The sequence below is a fragment of the Macrotis lagotis genome, chromosome X (genome assembly GCF_037893015.1).
Source record: "Macrotis lagotis isolate mMagLag1 chromosome X, bilby.v1.9.chrom.fasta, whole genome shotgun sequence".
NCBI classification, from domain to species: Eukaryota; Metazoa; Chordata; class Mammalia; order Peramelemorphia; family Peramelidae; genus Macrotis; species Macrotis lagotis.
This window is the reverse complement of record NC_133666.1, coordinates 4,333,592-4,355,300: the sequence shown is the minus strand read 5'-3', so window position 1 is coordinate 4,355,300 and position 21,709 is coordinate 4,333,592. Positions and strand designations below refer to the sequence as shown.

At 43.5% G+C, this 21,709-nt stretch overlaps 1 protein-coding gene across 1 annotated transcript; it reads left to right on the top strand.

Moving 5' to 3' along the window:
• The first annotated feature begins 1,864 nt into the window (after positions 1-1,864).
• LOC141498584 (uncharacterized) lies at positions 1,865-18,500 on the top strand. Its single transcript, XM_074201790.1, has 14 exons — positions 1,865-1,927; positions 3,594-3,698; positions 11,171-11,572; positions 11,644-11,726; positions 11,811-11,901; positions 12,500-12,581; positions 12,843-13,211; positions 14,309-14,491; positions 14,791-14,853; positions 15,226-15,891; positions 15,970-16,013; positions 16,957-17,649; positions 17,732-17,874; positions 17,982-18,500. Exons 1-14 carry the CDS (start codon positions 1,865-1,867, stop codon positions 18,082-18,084), a joined length of 3,090 nt encoding a protein of 1,029 aa, XP_074057891.1. The 3' UTR covers positions 18,085-18,500.
• The last annotated feature ends 3,209 nt before the right edge of the window (positions 18,501-21,709 follow it).

Below are 21,709 nucleotides of genomic sequence, written 5' to 3'. Positions count from 1 at the left end.
AGACTTCTCATAACAATTCACAGAATGGAAACATAATTTCTAAATCAGTGACATTTGGAATTTAATGCTACTTAGCTTTGCTGCATAGTTTATTTTTCATCACAATTCTAGCTCTTTGACTTCCCAAATATCATATACAGCCTCTCTGCTCCTTTACCACAGAAGCCTCTAACTTTTATGTGTCTTTGGCTCCATGATATTGGAATTGTTTTCTTGTGGCTGCTTGAAATGTTTTTTTTCCTTCACCTGAGAACTCAGGAATTTGCTTAAAATATTACTGGGAGTTTCCAATTTCTGTATTTCTTTCAGAAGGTGATTGTTGGATCCTTTCTACTTTTATTTTGATGCTCTGGGTCTAAGCTATCAGGGTCCTTTTCTTGAATAATTTCTCAAAATAATTCTTAGGTGGGTTTTCGGTAGATCAATAACTCTTAAATGAACTCTTCTCCATCTCTATTTCTCCGTCAGTTGCTTTTCTGCTCATATTTTTTGTATTTTCTTCTACTTTTTCATTCTTTTGACTTTAAATGATGGGAGGAAGCAAGCCACCCTCCACTGCCTATGGCAGTTTTGGAAATCCACATCTTGCCATCCCCTTTGAGAGTTCTACCTAAAGCAATACTGTATGTCACTGAAATTTAAGTATATTGGTTGAGAATGGTAGGGGAGAAAGCAAAGAAGTAACTCACTTGTAGCAAGAGTTTATTTGTATTAACTATATGTGCACTCTTGTTCTGTAGGGTGCCAGCCCCAGACCTTTCTGCCAATGTCAGTATATGGACAAAATTTAATAGAAGATTTAGTTAAAAATCACCCAAAATGCATCTTTATTGAAAGAAAATAAATCAACCATAGGATTAAGCACAGATATCATGGGACTCTTTACTAAAGTTCAAATTAGCCTTTTTGTAGAGATGTGGAGGGTTGAATCTCTGCTCACCCCCCCCCCCAGTTCTATTTGAGTAAGTTAATACTTTTTTTCAATGAGTTACACAGACCCATAGCAGAAATCCTTAAAGAATCCCTGAAAGACACTTCTCACAAAAATTCAGAGAATGGAAACATAAGATTTAAAACAATGACATTTCGAATTTAACACTACAAACTTCCCAAGATGCCCCTGACCAACCCAGCAGCTCCGTATTGCAAATGTACCAACTTCTTTGTAAAATTTATGTACCAGACTGGTGAATATGGATAAGTTAGATGTTTTATATTATAAAATAAGCTCAGCAAATCTGTGAAATTGTAACCAATCTCTGAACGATTTTATTTGACCTGATATAATGGGCGTTTGATGCCTCCTGCCTGGAACTGACCCCCGGGTCCTCATGGCCTGAGGTCTTCTCAGTCACCTGAAGACTCTTCCCCTCCAGAAGACTGGTGCATATAAGCCCCAGAGCAAAGACCAGCCAAGGGAAGTGGACAAAAGGGAACATGTCAGGACAAGGAGTGAGGGGAACCAAGAATGGCCCAAGCCCTCTTCTATGAGCTGGCCTCCTTTTCTCTTTTCAACTGCTCCCCCACTCCCTGCTTGGAAGGAGAGAGAGGGTGGGGATGGCAGGATACTCAAAGAGGCGATCAAGACTGCAGGGGAGTCCAATCTGTGTTGTCTTTGGTCCTTTCCTTGCCAGGGGATGGATGCACTCTATAAATGACAGAGCTACAAAGAGCAACAAGCCACACCTAGATGCAGGGAGCCCTGAACAGTGAAAGGAATGGGAAAAGTCTGCTCAGGTTAGTCCCTTAGAAGTCAATCAAGCGGGGAGGGGTCCAGGAAGATGGGCTCCTTCTGTGCTCTCCTGATAGAAAGGAGGCAAATGAAATTCTAGGGTTCCACAGATTCTGCATTGAAATAGAGATCATGGAGATTGCAGAGATCTCGGGAGCCCTGCACAGGGAAAGGCGCCCTCAAAATCTGTTCAATGTACGTGGGGTGGTTCGAGGATTTCAGTGAAGATTTTGGCTGGAATACATGTCCTGTATGTTAAGAGTCACATTAGGATCCTGATGTTAGTGGGACCTGAGAACAATCCGAGGTCAAGCTGCATTGAGACTCACATCATGGGGACTGCAGACCATGGCACAGAGCCCGTTGTCCTGTGGCCTGAGGTTTGATCTCTCCTCCACTGACCTTCTGTCAGAGGCTGGGCCCAGTCCAGAGATGACAGACTGCAGAGACACAGAGGACAACACCATGAGGGGACGGAATCCCCTTTACACAGCAGTCTGAGACAATTCCACCCAACACAGGAGAGATCCATCATCTACACAGAACAGGGAGAATATGGGAAGGTGGTTTTATAAAAGCCCCCCAGCCTGGACTCTTCATCATTTGGAGGGGGTGTTTGTAAGAAAATAGGGTAATGCGGCTTGCGCAGACTCAAGGTCTGGTGCTCTATCCCCATCACCACCTAGCTTGCCCTGGGCTCATCATTCTGGCTGGCACTGCTCTGCAGGTGCATGGAGCTGACCTCACCTCATGGCTGAGCATATTCCTGTTTCTCAGGGACTTCTCAACTCTATTTCTTTTTGGGGAGTGGGAAGCCAGAAGGATAAAAGTAAAAGTTTCCCCATCACACCCTCCTGCCACCTACTCTCCCATTTCAGTAAATTCTTAGTGCCCCCAGGTCAGGAACAGGGACTGAAGCCAGAATACTAATAAGAGGTTTCCAGAGACAGTCTCAGGGTCTTCCTCAGGCAGACCTTAATGCAAACCTGCACATGGTCAGAGTACAAAAAGGGCACAACTAATGCCCGATGTGAAGATCTCCCAATCACTACTGGGGACTCATGGAAATAAAAGATCAATATTTTCCTTTGAAGGCACGTTTGATTAATACGTTTTGGGTTCAATTTGCTCCTACAACATGACACATTCACACCAACAAAATTAAAAAGTATATTGGATAAAGTGATTATAAAACAGGTAGTAATAAATCAGTTTCACAGCAAAAGTAACCAATAAGTCCTAATATAATAAATAGATATAATATAATAAAAAGAAGAGCAAAGCCTGCATAAACATAAAAGGTAAGAGAAATATTAAGATAAATATATTAAATATGAAGAGAAAACAACACCCATTTGGGGCAGCTTCAACACCTGAATCAATAGACGCTGGGGAGTCCTGAGGTACAGCCTCTAGAGTCCCCATCCGGAAGGTCATGGGCAGAGCATCCTCTCCGTGGGTGAGACTCCAATTAGGCTAAGGTCTAATTAGATCTCATATAGCTACAGAACAAAGAAGACTTCTTGCCAATATTTTCTGGAATAAAACCAAATTTTCCAGGTTGCCCGAGGAGGGAGCCACTCCTCCCCGAACCCCAAGCATTATGCTGTTTCCATTCAGCCATGGCTAGTTCCTAAAGAGGCAATGTGAATCAAGTACAGTCTTGAGAATCTGGCCAGGACCAGTCAAGGGTGTTCAGTGGTCTTTTTAAATACTCAAACTGTTTTAAATATGCACATGAGATCAATCCTGCTCTTCTCCCCTCCCTGTACATCAAGGGTGAATTGGGTGTCAGTAATTGTAGCTAAACTACAAGGCCTGATCATGGAAAACCTTAGATCTTATGTTTTAACCGTTTCAGGCTTCACACCTGGAAGAGGGATTGACCCATCCAGGCAGGGGTACCTTTGCCCCTGGACCTGCATCTCTGACCTTTCGCTCGTCTTTCTCCTTAGGAGACCAACAGGTTAGGCAGTGAATCTCCCACAGGAGCCAAGGAGACCCTTCCTGCAAGGCCAGGCACCTGGTCCCCTCCCAGGTAATGACTGTGGGAGAGTTTCATAGACAGCTATGGATGACTTTCCTTCTCTCCTCACTGACCTTGCACCAGCCAGAGGAAGAAGGACCCCAGCTCACCTCTGACTGATGTAGGGGAAAGATGAAGAGAACTGTGAATGTAGAACTTGGGTGGAAAACTAAATTGACTAAGACTTTCCTCTTGACATGTAAAATGACTAGAAGTAGAGAATTGTGACTGTAACACAAAGAGTTATACACTTGAAGGATGCTTGGGTGGAAACCTCCCCCATTCTTGATATATCACTAATTCATTGTTTAATGTAAAGTTTGTATCCTGATCTCCTTAGGCTTTACCTAATTCTTGCTGTACTAGGAGAAGCAATATAGAAAACCCTGAGTTGGATCCCAGCTCAGGGAAACAGACTTCTCAACTGTGGACCAGTCAACACTGCTAATCTGTTCTTTTCTCTCTCTCTCTCTCTCTCTCTCTCTCTCTCTCTCTCTCTCTCTCTCTCTCTCTCCCAGTCCTTCCTATGTCTTATAATTTTTTCAATAAATTTTTGTTTCATTTCCACCCATGCTTTCGCAAGTCTAAATAATGATTCCTCATAGGCAGAACCAAACCCAAACAACCAGTGCCTGCATGACCACACTCAAGGACACTTTATTAAGGATGCTGTGAACACACCACTGCTCCAAGCGAGGAATTAGAGTCCTGGCCTCAATTCCCAACACCCACTATTCCCCTAACTCTTCCCAAGAAGAGTGTTGTGAGAACAATAAAGCAAGTTTAGGGAACTTAGAAAGGAGCAGAAGATTGTAGCTGGGCCACACATTTGTAAGTAGCCTCTTCCAAGTTGTCTGCATGGCAGGACATGTTCATTTGTTTTAAAATGAAAACTTACATAATCCTATTTATGTAAAGCCATTAAAACAGTTCTCACTCCAAACTGTAATAAATGACAAAATTCAGAAGCTCAGGAAGCCTGGACTTACTTCCACTGACCCTGTGCTCAGAATTTCAGTGGGAAACAAGGTTTTAGAAGAGGCTCTTCCAGATCATTTCTACCCTGATCACACTGAGATTGAATGATAAGGAGAGTTAAGAAGGACTGGGAAACCTTTTGCTGGATAGAAGAAAATTATTGCAGTGGAACCTAATGATAGACTATATTTGTAACCGAAATGTGTCAACTTTAGTGTAAATCCCTAAATAATTCTTTGAATTTTAAATGCTGAAATATCTTCTAATATTCCTTTTCAACTCAGGGGTAGGGGTGCAGGGTGGGTTTTCTTAGTTGCATAGAGTTGTCTGTTTGGTTCTTGTCCTCACTTATCGAAGACACTCCAAATAACATCAGTACATTTGAAACAAATGACACTGCGTCAGGCTGTGGCTGATCAGAACAATAGGAGCTCAGAATACTCTGCCCTGTTTGGACACAAACAGTCCACAGGAACACCTCTCTGCTTACTCTAAGTTATGGACGACACGTTTCCTTTGAGCTATGTCCATTCTGCCTTGCTCTTAGAGCACAGTCCCCCTCGCTGATGAGGGCATGCCATGCTGTGCGGTCTGCGCCAGTGTCTCCCATGCTGCACAATCAATTCTAAAGTTCCTCAGAGGGACCTTCAGGGTGTTCCAGCATCGCTTCTTCTGAGCCTCTTGTGAACGCTTGCCTTGTGTGGGCTCTCCATAGAAAAGTTGCTGGCAAGCCTACGCCTGGCATTCTAACAATGTGTCCAGCCCTTTTGAAGACGCACTCTCTGTAGTAATATTAGCATGTTAGGCATTTCTAGGCATAGACCTAAGATTGCTTGTACACATCACTAAGAATTTTTTTAAAATAACTCTCTCCTTTGAACTGGGAAAGATTCTTCTCTTCAGCAGAAAGTGAGACCAGAGCAGGGCTCTCTGACCTTACTTGTAAACAACCTTCCTTTATTGAAGCAATGGACAACATATTTTGATTCGACACTTTAATGAGAGTTCTACAGTAGCTCAGTTTCACTCACTAAAGCATTTACCAAACCCATACTGCGTCGCATAAAATCACACTGCGGGCTGTGTGTGGCTGGATTTTGGGCAGCCTTGGCCTAGATATGCTACGAAATCCCTTAAGCGAAGGGAAAAATTGGATTCTGGTGCTTCTGGAGGACTTTTGACCTTACCACTCTACTTTCTCCCGTGAATGACTCAGTAATTGAGAAAGTAAAAACTGAGTCTCTTAAGAACAAGGAAAAGACTGTGAACTCAATATCACAATTTTGTCACATTACTACAGTGTGGGAAAATTTCTTCAGGATGACTTCTGTGCAGCCTAAGACTGGTTCAGTGTGGGAAATCAAGATGACATGGTTAAAACCATAGAATTTACGAATCTAAACCCCGTTAGTCAATTATTAAGTGTATGAGGCCAAATTTGAACTCAGATCCTACTGTTTCCAGGGCTGGAGCTCTATGCACTGTGGCCCCTATCTGCCCCGAACCCTCCACAATCTGATCATTTTTGTACTAAATTCTCTCTTTCCTTTGACTTCCCTTTTTGTATGGTCATCTACCTGTCTCATTCTTTTAGCCATGATTCCTTTCAGGCATCAAATTCAGCATGCGAAAATCTCACTTCTTCAGTTGAGTATCACATTCAGGTTCTGAGTTTATCCCACTTTCTAAGATCTACAATGTCTACTAACTTTCCTACAGAGCTTCTAAGGCATCCTCCAGTTCAGGTGCCGTCCAATGTTTTCTTTAAGCTCATAATTCTGGGTCATTTGTGTTCTCTCAGATCTGATATCCCACCATCTCTGTCCTATCCACATTCTTACATTCATAATTCATATCCTAACATTCTGTTAAGCTAACATTCTGTTAGCCTGCATAGATGACTTCTCTTATAACAAGGAATGTACTTCTTCAATATTCCCTGCCACTTCCAATATACTGCCCCAGATACCATGTTTTAAGACCAGAAGTGTGAGCTTTGAAGGGCATAGCTTCCTCAGATTTATGATGTTCCTTTTATTCTTTTATCGATTTTTCAATTCTGTTTGCTTTCAATACACTTCTCTTCTGCCTTGTCAGTATAATAACCTCAAATTACAACTCAAGTACTTTTTTACTTCAAACAACTTCACATCTACTCTATTCCACAAAATACTCAACAATCATGATCATTTAGGGGAATATCAAGACCTGGCCCAGTGAGGAAGAGATTTCAGGATATTACAAGTTTTTTTTCCTTATCACTTTATGGAAAAGGAGGTATTGTCTTGGCACTTTGCAACATTATCTAGGTATTGAAAGAACTCCATTTTCATTTATGTACCATTATCGTGTCTGACATAAAATATATTGATATGATTAAATAAACTATTTCAAAAGGTTACAGTGGCTTCTTGCCTATACTTTGGTCCACTGAGCACATACCCAAGCAGCTTCATTCCTAGCCACATTGTTTGGTTTGTCAGAACTGACTATTTACCACTTCCCAGAAACCCCAGTTCTGACTTTGTCTGCCTTCAAGGCCCTTCTGACATTCTGTGTTATAAAGACTCTCCTGGTTTTAATGCCCCTTTTTCTCTTCCTACTGCCATTCTCTGCTCTATGGATCCTACCAGTCCTGACCTTCTCAGTTGAGGATCCCACTGACTCTGGAAATTTCTCTTCTTAGGATCTAGACATCTCTCACAGTCTATCTACTACAATCCTTCCCAATGCTGTCATAACAAATTCTAGTATCTATCTCACCTTGATTTGGAAATTCCACACAACTCAGAAAATGCCTATTCTAAGTGAGCTCCTAGTTCTGACATTCTGAATTCTATGTTCTGAAATTTCCTTCAAGCCCAAATATTCCAGACTAAGATTGTCCTCTGTGTTCTTGAATTCCATAAACTTTAGGTTTTGATAAACACGACTATTGAGTATTTTGGAAAAATAAAAACAAGACGCTGCTGGCTCAAAGTGGGACCAAAATGACATGTCAGGACACAAACGTATCCATTTGTATATAAGACTAAAATGAGTTCTGAAGGCTCTACCAGAGATCAGACACAAATAACCCATATGTACAGTTGGAATAGAGAAGTCCTTCAATTTACACATCTCAGATTTCATCAAACAACAGTATAAGGCTGACAAGTACCTCTGAGGAAAAATGACATCTGGAAAAAAAGAACCAGAAGAGATAGTTTAGGAATTACTGGTTTACCTGAAAACCACCATCAGAAAAAGTGCTTGGACAGTAACATGTCATAAATTATCATGGAAAAGTGCTCGAATACCCTAGAAGAAGAAGAAAAAATAGTCCTTAAAAAATTCCATCAATCATTCCACAAAGAGATCCAAAGTGAATACTCCAAGGAATTACAATAAGAAAATTTCAGATTTCTTAGTTAAAGGAAAAAATTGCAGTCAAAAAGAAACAAATTAAAGAACCACAGTGAGGACAAAGTAGGACTTAGCATTTTCAGCATTAACAAGTCAGAAGGACTAAAACAGGATATTCTGGAAGGGAAAGGACCTTGGATTGCATTCAAGAATCAACTGCCCTGCAAAATTCAGCACATTGTTTCAGGGGAAAGGGAGACTTGCAATGCAATCAAGAACTTTCAAATTTACCTGATAAAAAGACTACAATTGAACAGAAAATTTGATTTTCAAATAAAAGACTCAAGAGATGTATAAGACGTATAATGTATTAGATGTATAAGTTAAAAAAAACAAATTGGGAAATGCTAGTTAATTATGTGGAATGATATTTCTCTTAGGACAGCTGAAAGATGGCAGAAGATAGTATAAATTGACTGATGTGATGAAATTTTTAGCTCTTGAGACTTGTATTCCTTTTGGGTCATTGCAAGGGAGGGTACTTAAAAAGGGAGTGCGGCTATAAATTGGCTGTGAGGTGGTCAAACTCTTAGCTTTTGAGGGTTGTATTTATATTGGGACATTTGGAGGGATTATTGTTGGGAAAAGTGTGTGATTCATATATAGAAATACAGATGATTTATGTGTGTTTAGCTTGTATCCTGTGAATTTGCTGAATCTGTTAATTATATCAAGTAGTTTTTAAGATGAGTTTCTAGACTTGCCTCATTATACCATCATTTCATCTGCCCAGAGTGACAGTTTTGCTACCTCATTGACAATTCTATTGCCTTCAATTTCATTTTCTTCTCTTATTGCTGAAGCTAATATTTCTAATTCAATTTGAATAGTAATGATGATAATGGACATGTTTGTCTCACTCTGATCTTATTGGAAATTCTCCTAGATTATCCCCATTAAATACGGATTATTATTTTAGGGTAAATTCCATTTCTTCCCATACTCTCTAGGCTTTTTAGTGGGAATGGAATTTGTATTTTTTCAGAGACTTTTTCAGCATCTATTGAGATAATCATATGATTTCTGTTGGTTTTGATATTCATATGTTCAATGATGTTGAGTGTTTTCCTAATATTGAACTAACCCTGCCTACCTGTTATAAATTCTGCCTGATCATGGTGTATTGTTCTAGTGCTAACTTGCTGCAATATCTTTGCTAAAATTTTATTTGAGATTTTTCCATCAATTTTTGCGTCAATGTTGATTAGGAAGATTGATCTGTCATTTTCTTTTTTTTCGTTAATTTGAACTCTTCCTGGTATATATATAACCATCATATTGGTGCCATATTGGTAGAACTACATATTCTTTGTTCTATTTTTAAAAATAGTTTCTGTAGAATTAATTGTTTCTTAAAAGTTTGGTAGAATTCATTTGTAAATCCATCCGGACATGGAAATTAAGTTGATTAAATTTCCAGTTAATTTTTGGACTATATTTCCCTTCTATGACCCTTTATTGCATGTAATACTTATTGCATCATAATCTGAAAAGCACATGCATTTATTATTTCTAGTGATGTAAGATTGCTTATAGGCCTCAAGAATTACTCTTCTATCAGTACAATTGAAAGGCGTCTACTTTGATAGAGAGAAGGGATACAAGACAGCTGTAAAACAATTAGGACATGGGAAAAGGAAACAGCATTATGATGGCATAAGAAAGCAGAGGCATCTGAAGAGAATTTCATTTCTAATGCAACTGTTGAGGGTGATAGTACTTGGAGGAAGGGTGTAGGTATGAAATAATTATGAGGTGTTAAAGCTCCTAAATCAATCCATCACTCAGTAAGCCTTTGAGAACTGTTCTTCTCTCAGGATAGATAAAAAAGAATATTCTTTGACAGAAGATATGAGTACAAGAGCTATAAAACAATTAAGACATGGAAAAGAAAATTATACAGGGAGAAGGAGGCACTGGAGTTTAAATAACACCACAAGTTATGAGTCACAAAGGACCTATTATAGTAAAGACAAAGAAAGAAGGATTTGAGTCCTGCATAAATCTTACTCTCAATAGACTTGGCTGAAGGAGGGGAAAACATACATTCTCAAATGGCTTGAGAAATTTCTCCTACCCTACTGTTGGGAGCCAGGGTGTCTAACCTGCTTGACACCATTGCAGCAAGAAGACTCAAGGTGGTCACGCTGCCTGATGGAACAACATTTTCTGCTTCAACATAGATAGGGATTCCATGCATACCAATATTTAGAGGTCTATTATTGATTGCAATACTTACTCACCCTAATAGTGGAATGACTATAAAGGAAGGATTTCTGAGAAATTCCTTGAATAAAACAGATTGTAAACTCTATCCAAATTTAACAGGAGTGCTTCTCCTTGAGGCATACAAAAGGCTTCAATATTATGAAATCGCTGGAAAACCCAACACTGGGAATTCCAAGGAGATGTCAAAATATATACAGGGAAAACAGATACAAATTGGGTCAGATAGAATTACAGGGAAATTAAGAGTTTTGCCGCCCTTAACAAACACAGGAATATATGAAAAAGATGGTAAGAGAATAGGTAGTACAGGTAACCTATATGTGAAGTCTAACAGCCTTCGTTTCTTGCAAAAGAAGAAAAAAAGTCACAGAAACTGTGGTTTCTACCAGGAAGGCCTGGAAAAAAAATTGGTTATTATAAGAGTTAACGGATGGGTGGACAACCATAACGACCCTCACTATAGATCGTTAAGGGAGTAGATCGAAAGACGATACTTACACAGAAAATAGAAAAAAACTTTCCGTTAAAACAATTGGTTAATTAGAAACTTCAAATGAATTAACAATGATACAATGTAGTAATAAACAAGGTAACAGGTTGAGGACAACATAGTCTGAGGAGGGATAAAAAAGTGAATTAACTATATGATAGTGAATTAAACTTGTATCCACATGATTAAACTTGTAACCACATGAATTATATGATTGGTGATAAAAACTGCACTTCTGTAACCCTGGAAATGATGTTAGCTTGCTTGCTTGAGGCGTACGTGAATCTGAGACTATCAAAACCAATCCCAGCAGCTGACAGTCAGGCAACCTGCTCCTGCCTTTACCCCTGTGTGGACACGACTCATTTCGCCGACTCCGTCCCCGCTGTCAGCTTCCAAGGACCCCCCAGAGGCTGGACCCCCGCGGGGTGGTCTTTCTGCTTCTGAAGCCCGTTACTCAGGAGGTCGGAGCCAGGGGCTGATCTCCCAGCAGCCCTTGCAGAGCCCCGGGCCTCAGTTTCCCTTACGGTCACAGAGGGAGGAGGAGCTTTCTGAGTTTATTCTCCCCCGACAACAGTCTCTGGTCCGCCCTGTTTCTCTGGCAGCAGCAGCGGGGCTCACGGGGGTGGTCCGAGCCCGGGTGCTCTGGGCCGTGTGTCAGCTGACCCCCAGCATGGTTACAGCCCGGACGCTGCACCAATCAGAGAGGGCCGTCTGAGGCCGGGGCAGGGGGGGCGGTGCTTTCCCTTCCCGCCATCAGCACCCTCCCCCACTGTGTTCTAGAACGATCCAACGGGAACCCACACCAGGCTGTCCCTGATTGGTCCCAGCGCCCACGCTGGCCAATCATGGTGTAACATGGCCTTGTGAGAATGCAGAAGCAGCCAATGAGAGCATGACTTTCGAGGGCCCCTCCGCTCCCCGGAGCAGTGCAGGGCGCATGCGCCCAGATCCAGGCCTGGGGCGGTGGCGTTCTCCTACTTAGGGGCGCCCCGGGATTCCCCCTCCTCGGGGCGGGAAAGCCGCGGCCAGACCCCTCGGGTGAGTTATCTGGGATTCCTGGGCTCCCTCGTCTCCCGGGGAGGACCAGGGGCCGCGGGCCTCGAGGGGGGCTCTCCGGGAGCCCCTCGGGGCCTCCCCTGGGCCCTGTGGTGGCTCTGAGGGCCGGAGGCTCCTTGCAGTGCCCCCCCCCCAGGAGTCCCGGGAGAGGGTGTGGCTGGGGGCGGGGCCACAGCCCCCATCGCGGGGCTCCCTTCCCCTGCACCCCCCAAGGAGAGGAGGGGTCCCCTGCGGCCTCTCAGGACCGGGTGGTCCCCACATCGTGGAAGAGGCGGGCTGGGGGCGACCCCTCGCCCTGCTCTCGTGCCCTGGGGCTTCTGCAGACCCACAGAAGCCGACACACTGGATCAAGGTCACGGGCGTGTAGGTGGCAGAGCCAGCCCTGGGGCCCTCCGCCCCGGGGGTCTCTCCTCCCTGGCCTCGGCCCAGATCTCCCAAGGAGGGAATCCCGGGGCCAGCTTCTGTGCTAGATGCCCTCCTTTCTGAAAGGCGCCACGTTCCACCCCCCCCCATTCTAGAGCATTCCATGTCTAACCAGCTCGTGCTGACCTTGTGTTCTCCTCCCCTTCCCCCAACTCAGGTCATGCCGGCCCCACCATGGGTGGACAAGGAGCCTGTGGGACTGCTGCATCTGTTCAACTACGACCGAGGCCCTGACACAAGTCAGTGACGGCACAGGCAGGGCGGGGGGCAACCTTCCTTTTCATGACTCTGTGGGCCCTGATAGCCACCCCCCCCCCCCAGAGAGTGCACATTCTCTATCTTTTCCAAAGAAAATAATCGATCTTCCTCAGTGGTTTCCCCAGACAAGACATAAATGCGTAATAAAGGAAGACAAAGAGAAAAGAGAAAACTCAGTAAAGAGCAGGAATGGGGCAGATCTCTGACCTGGAAGTGATAACTCTGCCAATTTGTGCCTCCAGGTTTCCTGCTGTACCCTGGCGAGAATGTGATCAGTCGAATAACACAGTTTACTGTGGTGCTGCCTTTCCCATCCATCTCCAGACTACATGCAGTAATTGAGATTCCACCTGAACGTGGGGCACCTGTCCTTCGAGACTGTAATAGCCTCAATGGTACATACCTCTTCAGACCTCACAGACGTCTCAGGCCTCAGGTGAACTACCAGTTGAGAGATGGAGACTTGGTACTCTTTGCTGACCTGCTTTGCAAGTATCACCACCTGAATGCTCCCCTCCTTCCAGTCCCCCAAGAGAAGCTTCTTGTTCCTGTGGGGGAAAGGGCTCTGTTACAGGGGACTTTATTGGATGAAGATTCAAACAAGGAAAGAGGTAAACATTAGGTGTCACGAAGTGGGTCGATTGGGAAAAGAGCCTAAATAATAGGAACAAAGGTCATTTCTCCCTAAGTTCCTTCCTTCCTTCCTTCCTTCCTTCCTTCCTTCCTTCCTTCCTTCCTTCCTTCCTTCCTTGCTCTTTCTTATTCTTTTCTTCTTGTGCTGGGAGGGGATGCTACACAAACACCTGCTAAGATATCTTGACATTTACAAACCTCCAAATCACTCAGACTCTCCTTTATTGGTAAAAGTCATTTAGTCCATGTTTGACCCTGATTGGTTCGACATGAAGATAAATAGTCAGTTTTTGCTATGTTTCCATAAGTCCTATGGGTCATCCCCTCATAGATTGATTTTTTTTGAATATGCAACTGTCTCTTCGTGGTTCTTTTCTTTTTCCCTGCTTTAATCATTGAGAAAGCGTAAATATCTTACGCTCTCAACTTCAGTTTTTTCAGGGTGTGGGGAAGAAGGGGACGTGGTCCTTCTTGTCCCCTTTTCCTGAACTCTCTCTTACCGCACGTATAGCACTGAATAGAAAGTGCCTCAGTCAAAAGTGATCTAGAAAAGCCCTCGCTTAAAAAGTCTAAGGTCTCTCACTGCCTCCAGGGCTGTCTCCACACATTCTAATTTCTATCTGAATACTGGTCGCAGATGGTTCTGAGGACAAAGGGTGACTGGTCACTTTGCAGAGTTTCACTCTCTGAAATCTACTTCTGCATGGCATGGCATTGCCTCCCTGATGTCATGTTATTCTTCAAAAGTGAAGGAGAAATATAAGTCATCAGTGAAACAGGTGACTGTAGGTCTCAATAGGACCTCAGTTGTAGCAGCTTTCTTTTGGACTCAACCTTTTATCCTGGAAAGACACAGGCACATATTTGAAGGAGGAGAGTCTTTTAGTGCGAAAGGCTAAAATACATTTGTACACGTGCCAGTCTAAAACCACTAGCAGTGCTACCGCCAGTGAAGAAATCTATTCCAGTAGCACCACCTAAATTTAATGTGGGGACAGATGAGGTAATACCCTTAGTTGGAAAAAACAATGCAGCTCTAAAAGAGGAGGAGCCCCCCACCATATTCTCTTCACAGTACATCTTGAGAAGGATCAACACCCCATTCATGGAGATGGAAGCCACGATACAGGTGCACATGGCAGTGAATCTCTGCCATGTGTGAAGAGCACTCACCTTTCAGCTGAAGCCAACAGTGTGCCAGAGTGGGTCCCAGGAGGTGGGCAAATGGAGCCGCCCATTGTGAAATTGAATAGCCAGGGTAAGAGACATATAACTAATCTAGAAACGAGCCTATCAACCTTCCCAAAGGATACCACAATAAGCACGGTGCTGGAAACAAGCCCATTAGACATGTCAGACCCTGTACTTTGGGAAGGACCCCAGAATTATTCAGAAGGGGATTGAGATCCAGAGGTGGAAGGTGCGGAAGACAGTCAGAATAAAAGGGATTGGGAGTTTTCCCCTCTCTTTCTCTCCATGCCCCACCTTCTTTAGAAAACAAGAAGGTGGAATTGAGTGGCCGTTCCTGGAATAAGGATTTTTTCACCTTCTTTTCAGATTCTTCACATCTAGATCTGCAAAATGCCCCATGCCTTGTCAGAGTGAATTACAACCGTGAAGGTGAGACCCACACTGGAAACATGTCCCCGGATCCCTATACGGAATAAGAGATCTGTCATTGTATGCCTAGGGGGGATGACTTGGAAGGGAAAGTGCCCCAGGGTGAGGGTAGGGCTCTTGGCGCTAAACCTTAGTTCCTGGGAGATGGTAAGGCTCTCTTTCTTTGGACAAGAGTAGTATTTGAAAGAGGAGCCCAGGCACTCTCCAGTTTACCCTGGGTTTAAGACTTCACTTAGAATCTGGTCCACACATGTATCTGGGCCTCCCCAAATCTGAAGCCATTAATTTCTCCCCTCCCTCCTCTGCCTTATCTTGTGTTTTAATGAAGACTCTATAAAGCTTATTATATTTTGTTTCTGTAACATCTCTCAGGGTCATTCTGCTCAGAACAGTCAGAGCCATCAGGAGCTCCACACAATGACTTTTGCATTGTAACCCATGAAGCTTGCCCCTCGCCACCTTGGACATCCTTGCATCTACAGCCTGGGAGCTCCAGAAAAGCAGCATTCTCGAGTAGGCGAGACACAGAGAAGCGAAATGAAGAGATCCAGGCACAATGTATGAAAAATGACATGGAGAACCAGGTGATACAAATAGAAACACCTAGAATAGCACCAGAGTGGGGAAAAAGGGAAATGGGGACCTTGAAGAGAAAGACACTGGCAAATGAGGCAAAGAGATCCAAGAGAAAATGTGTGAGTCCAGGGGCACACAGAGAGATACCAGAAAGAGGACAGATATGGATAGCAGGTAGAGAGAAGCAGAAAATTATCCCAGAGAGAAACATCGTAAAAGGCTGTGGTAAAACAAAGACAGAAAAGAAGGGAATGGAGAGACAAATCACTGACGAAGACACATTTGAGTTTTGGGCGCCAGGAAAAAGGACCCAAGCACAGGCCATGGAAACAAAGGCCCCCAGAAAAACGCTTCAGCAAGAGGCAGAGGGACAGCTATCAGAAGAGTATGACCAGGAGGAAGAAGCCCTGCAGGGGTTTCCCAGAAACCCCCAAATCCTCAGTGATAGCAGACATCAGAGAGGTGAGTGATAGAGGAAACCTTAATTTCATTGCCTGTAAAGTTCCCAAGAGCGCAAACTGATAAACTCTTCTTCCCCAGGCCTCCATGACAGAAAAGTACTGCCTCATGTGGACGTGTCAATGGTAAGAGCTCCTCCTCTCTGCTCCCTACCTCTGCTTTCTTGTCCACCACGCATTTCTAGAAAATCTTTAATTTGTCCCCACCCTGAGCTCCTGATGCTCTCTATAGTCCTTTCATCCATTTCTCCCTTTCCCCTTGTCATTTCCGGCATTCCCATTCCCCTACTCTCTTTGGTTATTCCCCATCCTCTAATTTCCAGTTAGCGGGCTCCCCCAATTTCACAGTCTCATTGGTTATGACTGTCTTTCTACCTCAGGCTGTCTCAGGAAATGAAAGTCATATGTGTAAGATTTCATTTTTCAGTCAGATGGAATGTTCCTATGGTCCTAAGGGGGCAGCAGCAAAGGTAGATGGCCATGCCTCTTCTTAAAAATCATTGCCATGGATCAAATAATGGTTTCTGAGGGCAAATCATTTGCTACTAGACTGGAATTACTGCTCCTGAGACTCTTTGGGTCTGGGGGTGCTTGACTGTCTCCATCAGTTCTGATGGGAGGTACCAATCAAAGTAGAGTTGATGGTTTCACAGACTAAACCAGTCTGTCTCTCAACTTACCCTCAAGGGGTGACTTAATTTGTTGCTTCAGAAGAGGTGGCTTGCCTTTCTTGTGGGGGTGGGGTTAGGGCTAGCTTGGCTGGGGTAGCGGTCATTTGGAATTGTTGGGAAGTCTAGTCTTATCCACTGAAGCAGAATTTCCAGTCCGTGGCTAGAGCAGAACCTGGAACAATGATTTGGGGAGCGCAGCCACACAACTTGTCAAGTTTTTGCTTTCTGTCATGAGGAAGGAGGGTACATTCTCTCTGACAACTTTGGGTAGTTCTTTCCTTTGAAGAGCTGTCAGTATGATGAGGGAAAGACCAAACAGGATCAAATGCAAATTATGAGAGTATGAGCTTGAATACATTAATCCTGTTGTCCTTAATCAGGATCCCCTTTTTCTGCAGGATCCATTTTGTCCGCATTCCTCAGATGTACCTATTTTAGCCCCTAAAGCTGCAGTCCCTGAAGCCTCACCCCCGGAATGGAGTTCCAGAATCACCCAGAGTGGAAAGAGGAGAACATACAATCCGTTCTATTTCTCTTCTTCTCCAGCTCCTCAGCCATCACCTGTCTTTGGAAGGGGAAAGGGAAGGGGCACAGTCAGGCCAAGGGGCAGGGGAAGGGGAAGAGCAAGTCAGCAGGGGATCATTAGGGCCCCAAATATGGAATGTCTCCTCCCTCAGGATTCTAGAGGCAAATCAGAATCTTCTTTCCAAAACCAGACACAGAAGCCTTTCAGTTTCTCCTCTGTACCAGCTACCCACTTGGCCCCTCAGTTCATACTCAATGATTTGCCCATAATGGGCAATCCCCAAATTCCGTTTCTTCAAAGCTGGAAATGGGGGCCCCCCATAACCACCCCAGAGGCCTCTGCTTCTCTAACAGCTGAGTCACCTGCCCCTGGAGCTTCCTGGAACCCCTGGGTAGGGACAGTGTGTATGACTGGGTCTACTGGGAAGGCCCAGCCTGAGTTCCAAGGCTGGAATCAGGCTCCAACTTCCAAGGAGCCATTTTCATGCCTCACGAAACGGGGGAGGGGGCGGCCCAGAAAACAAGCAGCCAGCAGGAAAGAGGAAGATAAGCCAAATGACTTCAAGGTAAGATGTGGGAGAAAAATTGGCATTAACTCAGCAGGAGGTGACCACACTGAGAACTCATTGGGATCTTTCTTCCTCCCAGGCCAACGCAAAGGCCCCTGTGCGGGTTGCAGATATAGCAGTCAGGGGCAAGCCTCGCCGGGGTGTGGGACGCCCTAGACTCAGTGAAGAAGAAAAAGCTCTCCGGTTAGAGAGAAGAATTGGAAGGAAAAGCAGAGGGTTTTTGTAAGTAATGGGAATAGATCCTTTGTAAGGTAGAAGCCTTTAAGAGGAGACCATGGAGAGATGGGGGCTTGCTGGGCTTCAGTGCATGATGACTTTTCTTCCTCCAGGTGCTCTTCACAGGTGGAGGCAGAAGGAGAACAGACTGTGATGGCACTGGATGGAAGTCTGGTTAGTTCGGTGCCAGAAGCTTCCAACGTGGTGACAGATTGAGAGGATTTGGACCTAGAATAAGGAACCTGGCATAGAGTAATGATCATGGAGCCCAGTTTCAGAAACATGTCAACAGTGGGCCTGTCATTGCAACTAACTGCGTAAACTAGGTCCCTTTATAGTCATTATAGGGGCTTGTCTTCTTAGGCCTCTACAAATTTTGTCAGCTCTAAAAGCCTACAGGAAATCACAAAAATGTCCTTTAACATCCCTGCACTTCAGTTTGCTTTAAAATCACAGGATGGTCTTGTGTGAGTTTTTTGTGAATTTTTTTTAAAATTTTAAATGGAAATAGAAGTGGAGAAAAGAGAAATCCTTTGCCATGTACTCTGAATATGATAAAAGATAGTTTAATATGAGAAGAAATTTCCATTACAAGTAATCTACATAATAAAGATCAACCATTGTTTATAAAACTGAAAATTTTTTTCTGCTTATTTGTTGGTTGTCTTATGGTTTAGCTACTTGTAATTTAAATCCTTTCCAGATCTTGTCCTCTCTAGGTCTAAGATTCTGCCATGATTTCCCCAGGTTCCTTCTGTGGTTCAGGTTCCCCTGTAGTCACACAGCGGAAGGTTCTCGTGTCTAAAACCTCATAAGGGCATGTCAGCTGTCCTTCTTGAACTCTTTGTTGTTTTCCCCAGGTGAATTTTTCCTTCTTGACCTCAGTTTCTCCTGTAGTCTTCAGAGTGGTATATCTTCATAAGCTTTAGTAAGCTTTGGCAACTCTATCCCAAAGAGTCTGTGAGAAAGCTCACACAATTCCCTTTACCTTACTAAGTCCCAGTTTCCTCAACAGTCACTGAAAGCTTGGAGTCTTAGATTCTAATGTTGCTCCGGCACTGTTAAGGTTATTGTAGGCAAGACTTGATACTCAATAAATCTAGCAGCATTTAAGAGTGAATTAATTAAATGTTTGAGCAAATATAGTAGACTAATTTTTAAGGTGAAAATTTTGGGTGACCCAAAAATTTGATTATAAATATCCAAATGGGCCTTGGAAGCAAAAAGAAATTTCCCTAGGGCTGGTTTAAGGCATCATCAGGAGTACACCCTTGAGGACCCAACCGGGAGGGTCTCAGAGTATCTTTTTATTTTATACTTTAATAGAAAATTAGAAAAGGAACGGCTAGGTGGTGCAGTAGATAGAGCACTGGCCTTGGAGTCAGAGGAGTACTTGCGTTCCCATCTGACATCAGGCACCAAATACTTACCTAGCTGTGTCCCCTTGGGCAAGCCACTTAAACCCATTGCCTTGCAAAAAAAATATTAGAAAAGAAAATAAATGTGCAATTTAAACAGCATACCATAAGGGAGGACTTAATATCAAGCAATAAATTTCCATTCCAAGAATCTAATATAATAAATATTACTGTTTTCACAAAAGAAGAGCTCTGTGTTGTTTGTGTTTTGCTACCTTGTTTAGAAAGTAGTAGTTTAAATTATTTTAGCCCCTGTTAATTCAATGTCTCAGATCCTTTTGTGGATCTCAGAAGATTCTTCCATTCCCCAGGCTTCAGCTGTTGTAATAATCAAAATATCTCGTCCAAAGATCTGAAGGACTTAGCACTTCCACACGTAAGATACTGTGGGTGATCTCACGTAGGTCACTTCAGCTATAGCCTCAGTTTCTTCAGAGATGGGAGGGGTATGGTTGGACTCTAAAGTCGCTGAAGGATTTATCAGCTCTAGTTCTTGCAAGTCTTTCCAGGCTTTTATAAAGTTGAGCTACACCTGATTTTTCACAGAACTTATAATACTCCATCAGATCCGTAAAGTATAACGGGAGGGAATCGATGGATTCTTTCAATAGCTATTTTGCCTTCTGGCTCCATATCAGGGTCATTTTCCATCACTAAATTCTATAATATTCAATCCAGGCTCTTTTTTGTCTTCAGTGTTTTCAGGAATCCCAATGATTCTGAAGTTGTCTCTCCTGATTCTCTTCCTGGGGTCAAGCTGTTTCACTAATGAGATATTGTACATTTTCTTAAATGTTTTTTTCGGTTTTGTTTTATAGATTCTTGTTGTCTCATGAAGTCATTAGTTTCCACAGACTGCATTCTTTTTTTAGAGAAGAAGTGTCTTCATTTATCTTAACCAACTTCTTTTCCAATTGATTTTTATGCTTATTCCTGATTTCTTCTAGGAAGTCTTTCTGAGCTGGAAACCATGCTCTCAGAAGTTCTAGATCTCTTTGAGTTAGGATCTTTGCCTTCAAGGGTTTCGATGGAAGCCCCTTTCTGATGGCTTTGCTTCATTTTCCTAGGAACCTGTGTTGGGGGAGGGGCTGATTCACAGAAGTTTTGTGTTGAGATGCCCAGAGGTTTTGCTGACTGGGTTTAGAGATTCCAAATGGGCAGCCATAAGGGGCTGCAAGAGGCTTTTCTCACTGGATTTAATAACTGTGTGACTGGGCAGTAGGGGCCACTGGAGGCTTTGCTCATTGAGTTTGATAACTCCATTTGGGCTGGCCATTGCGCGGCGCTGGTTGCTTTCTCTGCAGCATCTCTGACCACGATTTGAGGCCTTCTCCCTTGACCTGGAGGGGTTGGGGGCCCTTTGCTGGATACTTTTCTCCCTCATCAAGTTAGGCTGGATCCTGGGGTGAAATAATTCCTCTCACTATTCACAACTGAAGGAGCTCTGCTGCCTACGACTAAGCCTGGGCTCTGTGTGGGGCGAGCGGGGAACTGTTACTGTGTTTGTTCTGGGAAGAGGACTCCGTGAACCTATGGAGCTCATGGCCCTGAGTCGAGCAGAACGATGTCCAGCAGCACTCTGCAACTCTGTGCTGGACTTCTTCAGACCTCTGCTCGCATGGTCAAAGCCTATGCAGCTGTTGTTTGGTTGGTCCTTGGACTGCCACCCCTGGGCTGGCTCTCTGATCTCTGCACCCGGCTCACCCACGATCCCCAAAGACAGACCTTGAGGTCAGTGTTCTTCTCCTAGCTTCTGTTTCTGGCTTTTGTCGATCGGATTTCTGTTAAGAGTTTTGTTTCATATTATATATGAGGGAAGACCAGGAGACCTTGGTACAGTGCTTGGCTTCTCTTCGCCATCTTGGATGTAATTCCAGGCTAGACTTTTCTTAAAGGAAGCCCTCAGCTGGTACACGTGGGACCTGGCTCACTGGGAAAGGATTGTCAGGAACCTCTGCCTGTAAAGGATATCTAATTCAGAAGGGAACATGTCCTCGGGTTCTTCGCTGCTCTTTAATAGCAAATTGCCATGATCATTCCAGGTGCAGCATAGCTTTGTATGAGAGAGAGTTGGTGGAACTCTTTCTTAGAAATCTTAATCTGCAAGTATTATGCTGATTTTGTGCTGGCTTTTCTTTTGACATGGGGTGTGACTTTTTTTGCCACAACAAGATCCATTAAAGGTAAAGTAAATATCAGTCTGTCTGCTTCTATCAGGATAATGACTATTGGCATATTTAGCTGCTTTAAAGGAGACATTCATTCTTCAACCAGAGCTTTTTTGGTTCATTCTAAACATGGCCAAAGCAAAATGAGAAAACTTTGAAACACATTACTTTTTTGGACACATGCAGTTTTAAAATGCTTAGTCAGTACTTATTTTTAGATTATTCTTGACCATTTGGTTGCATCTTACGTGGCTT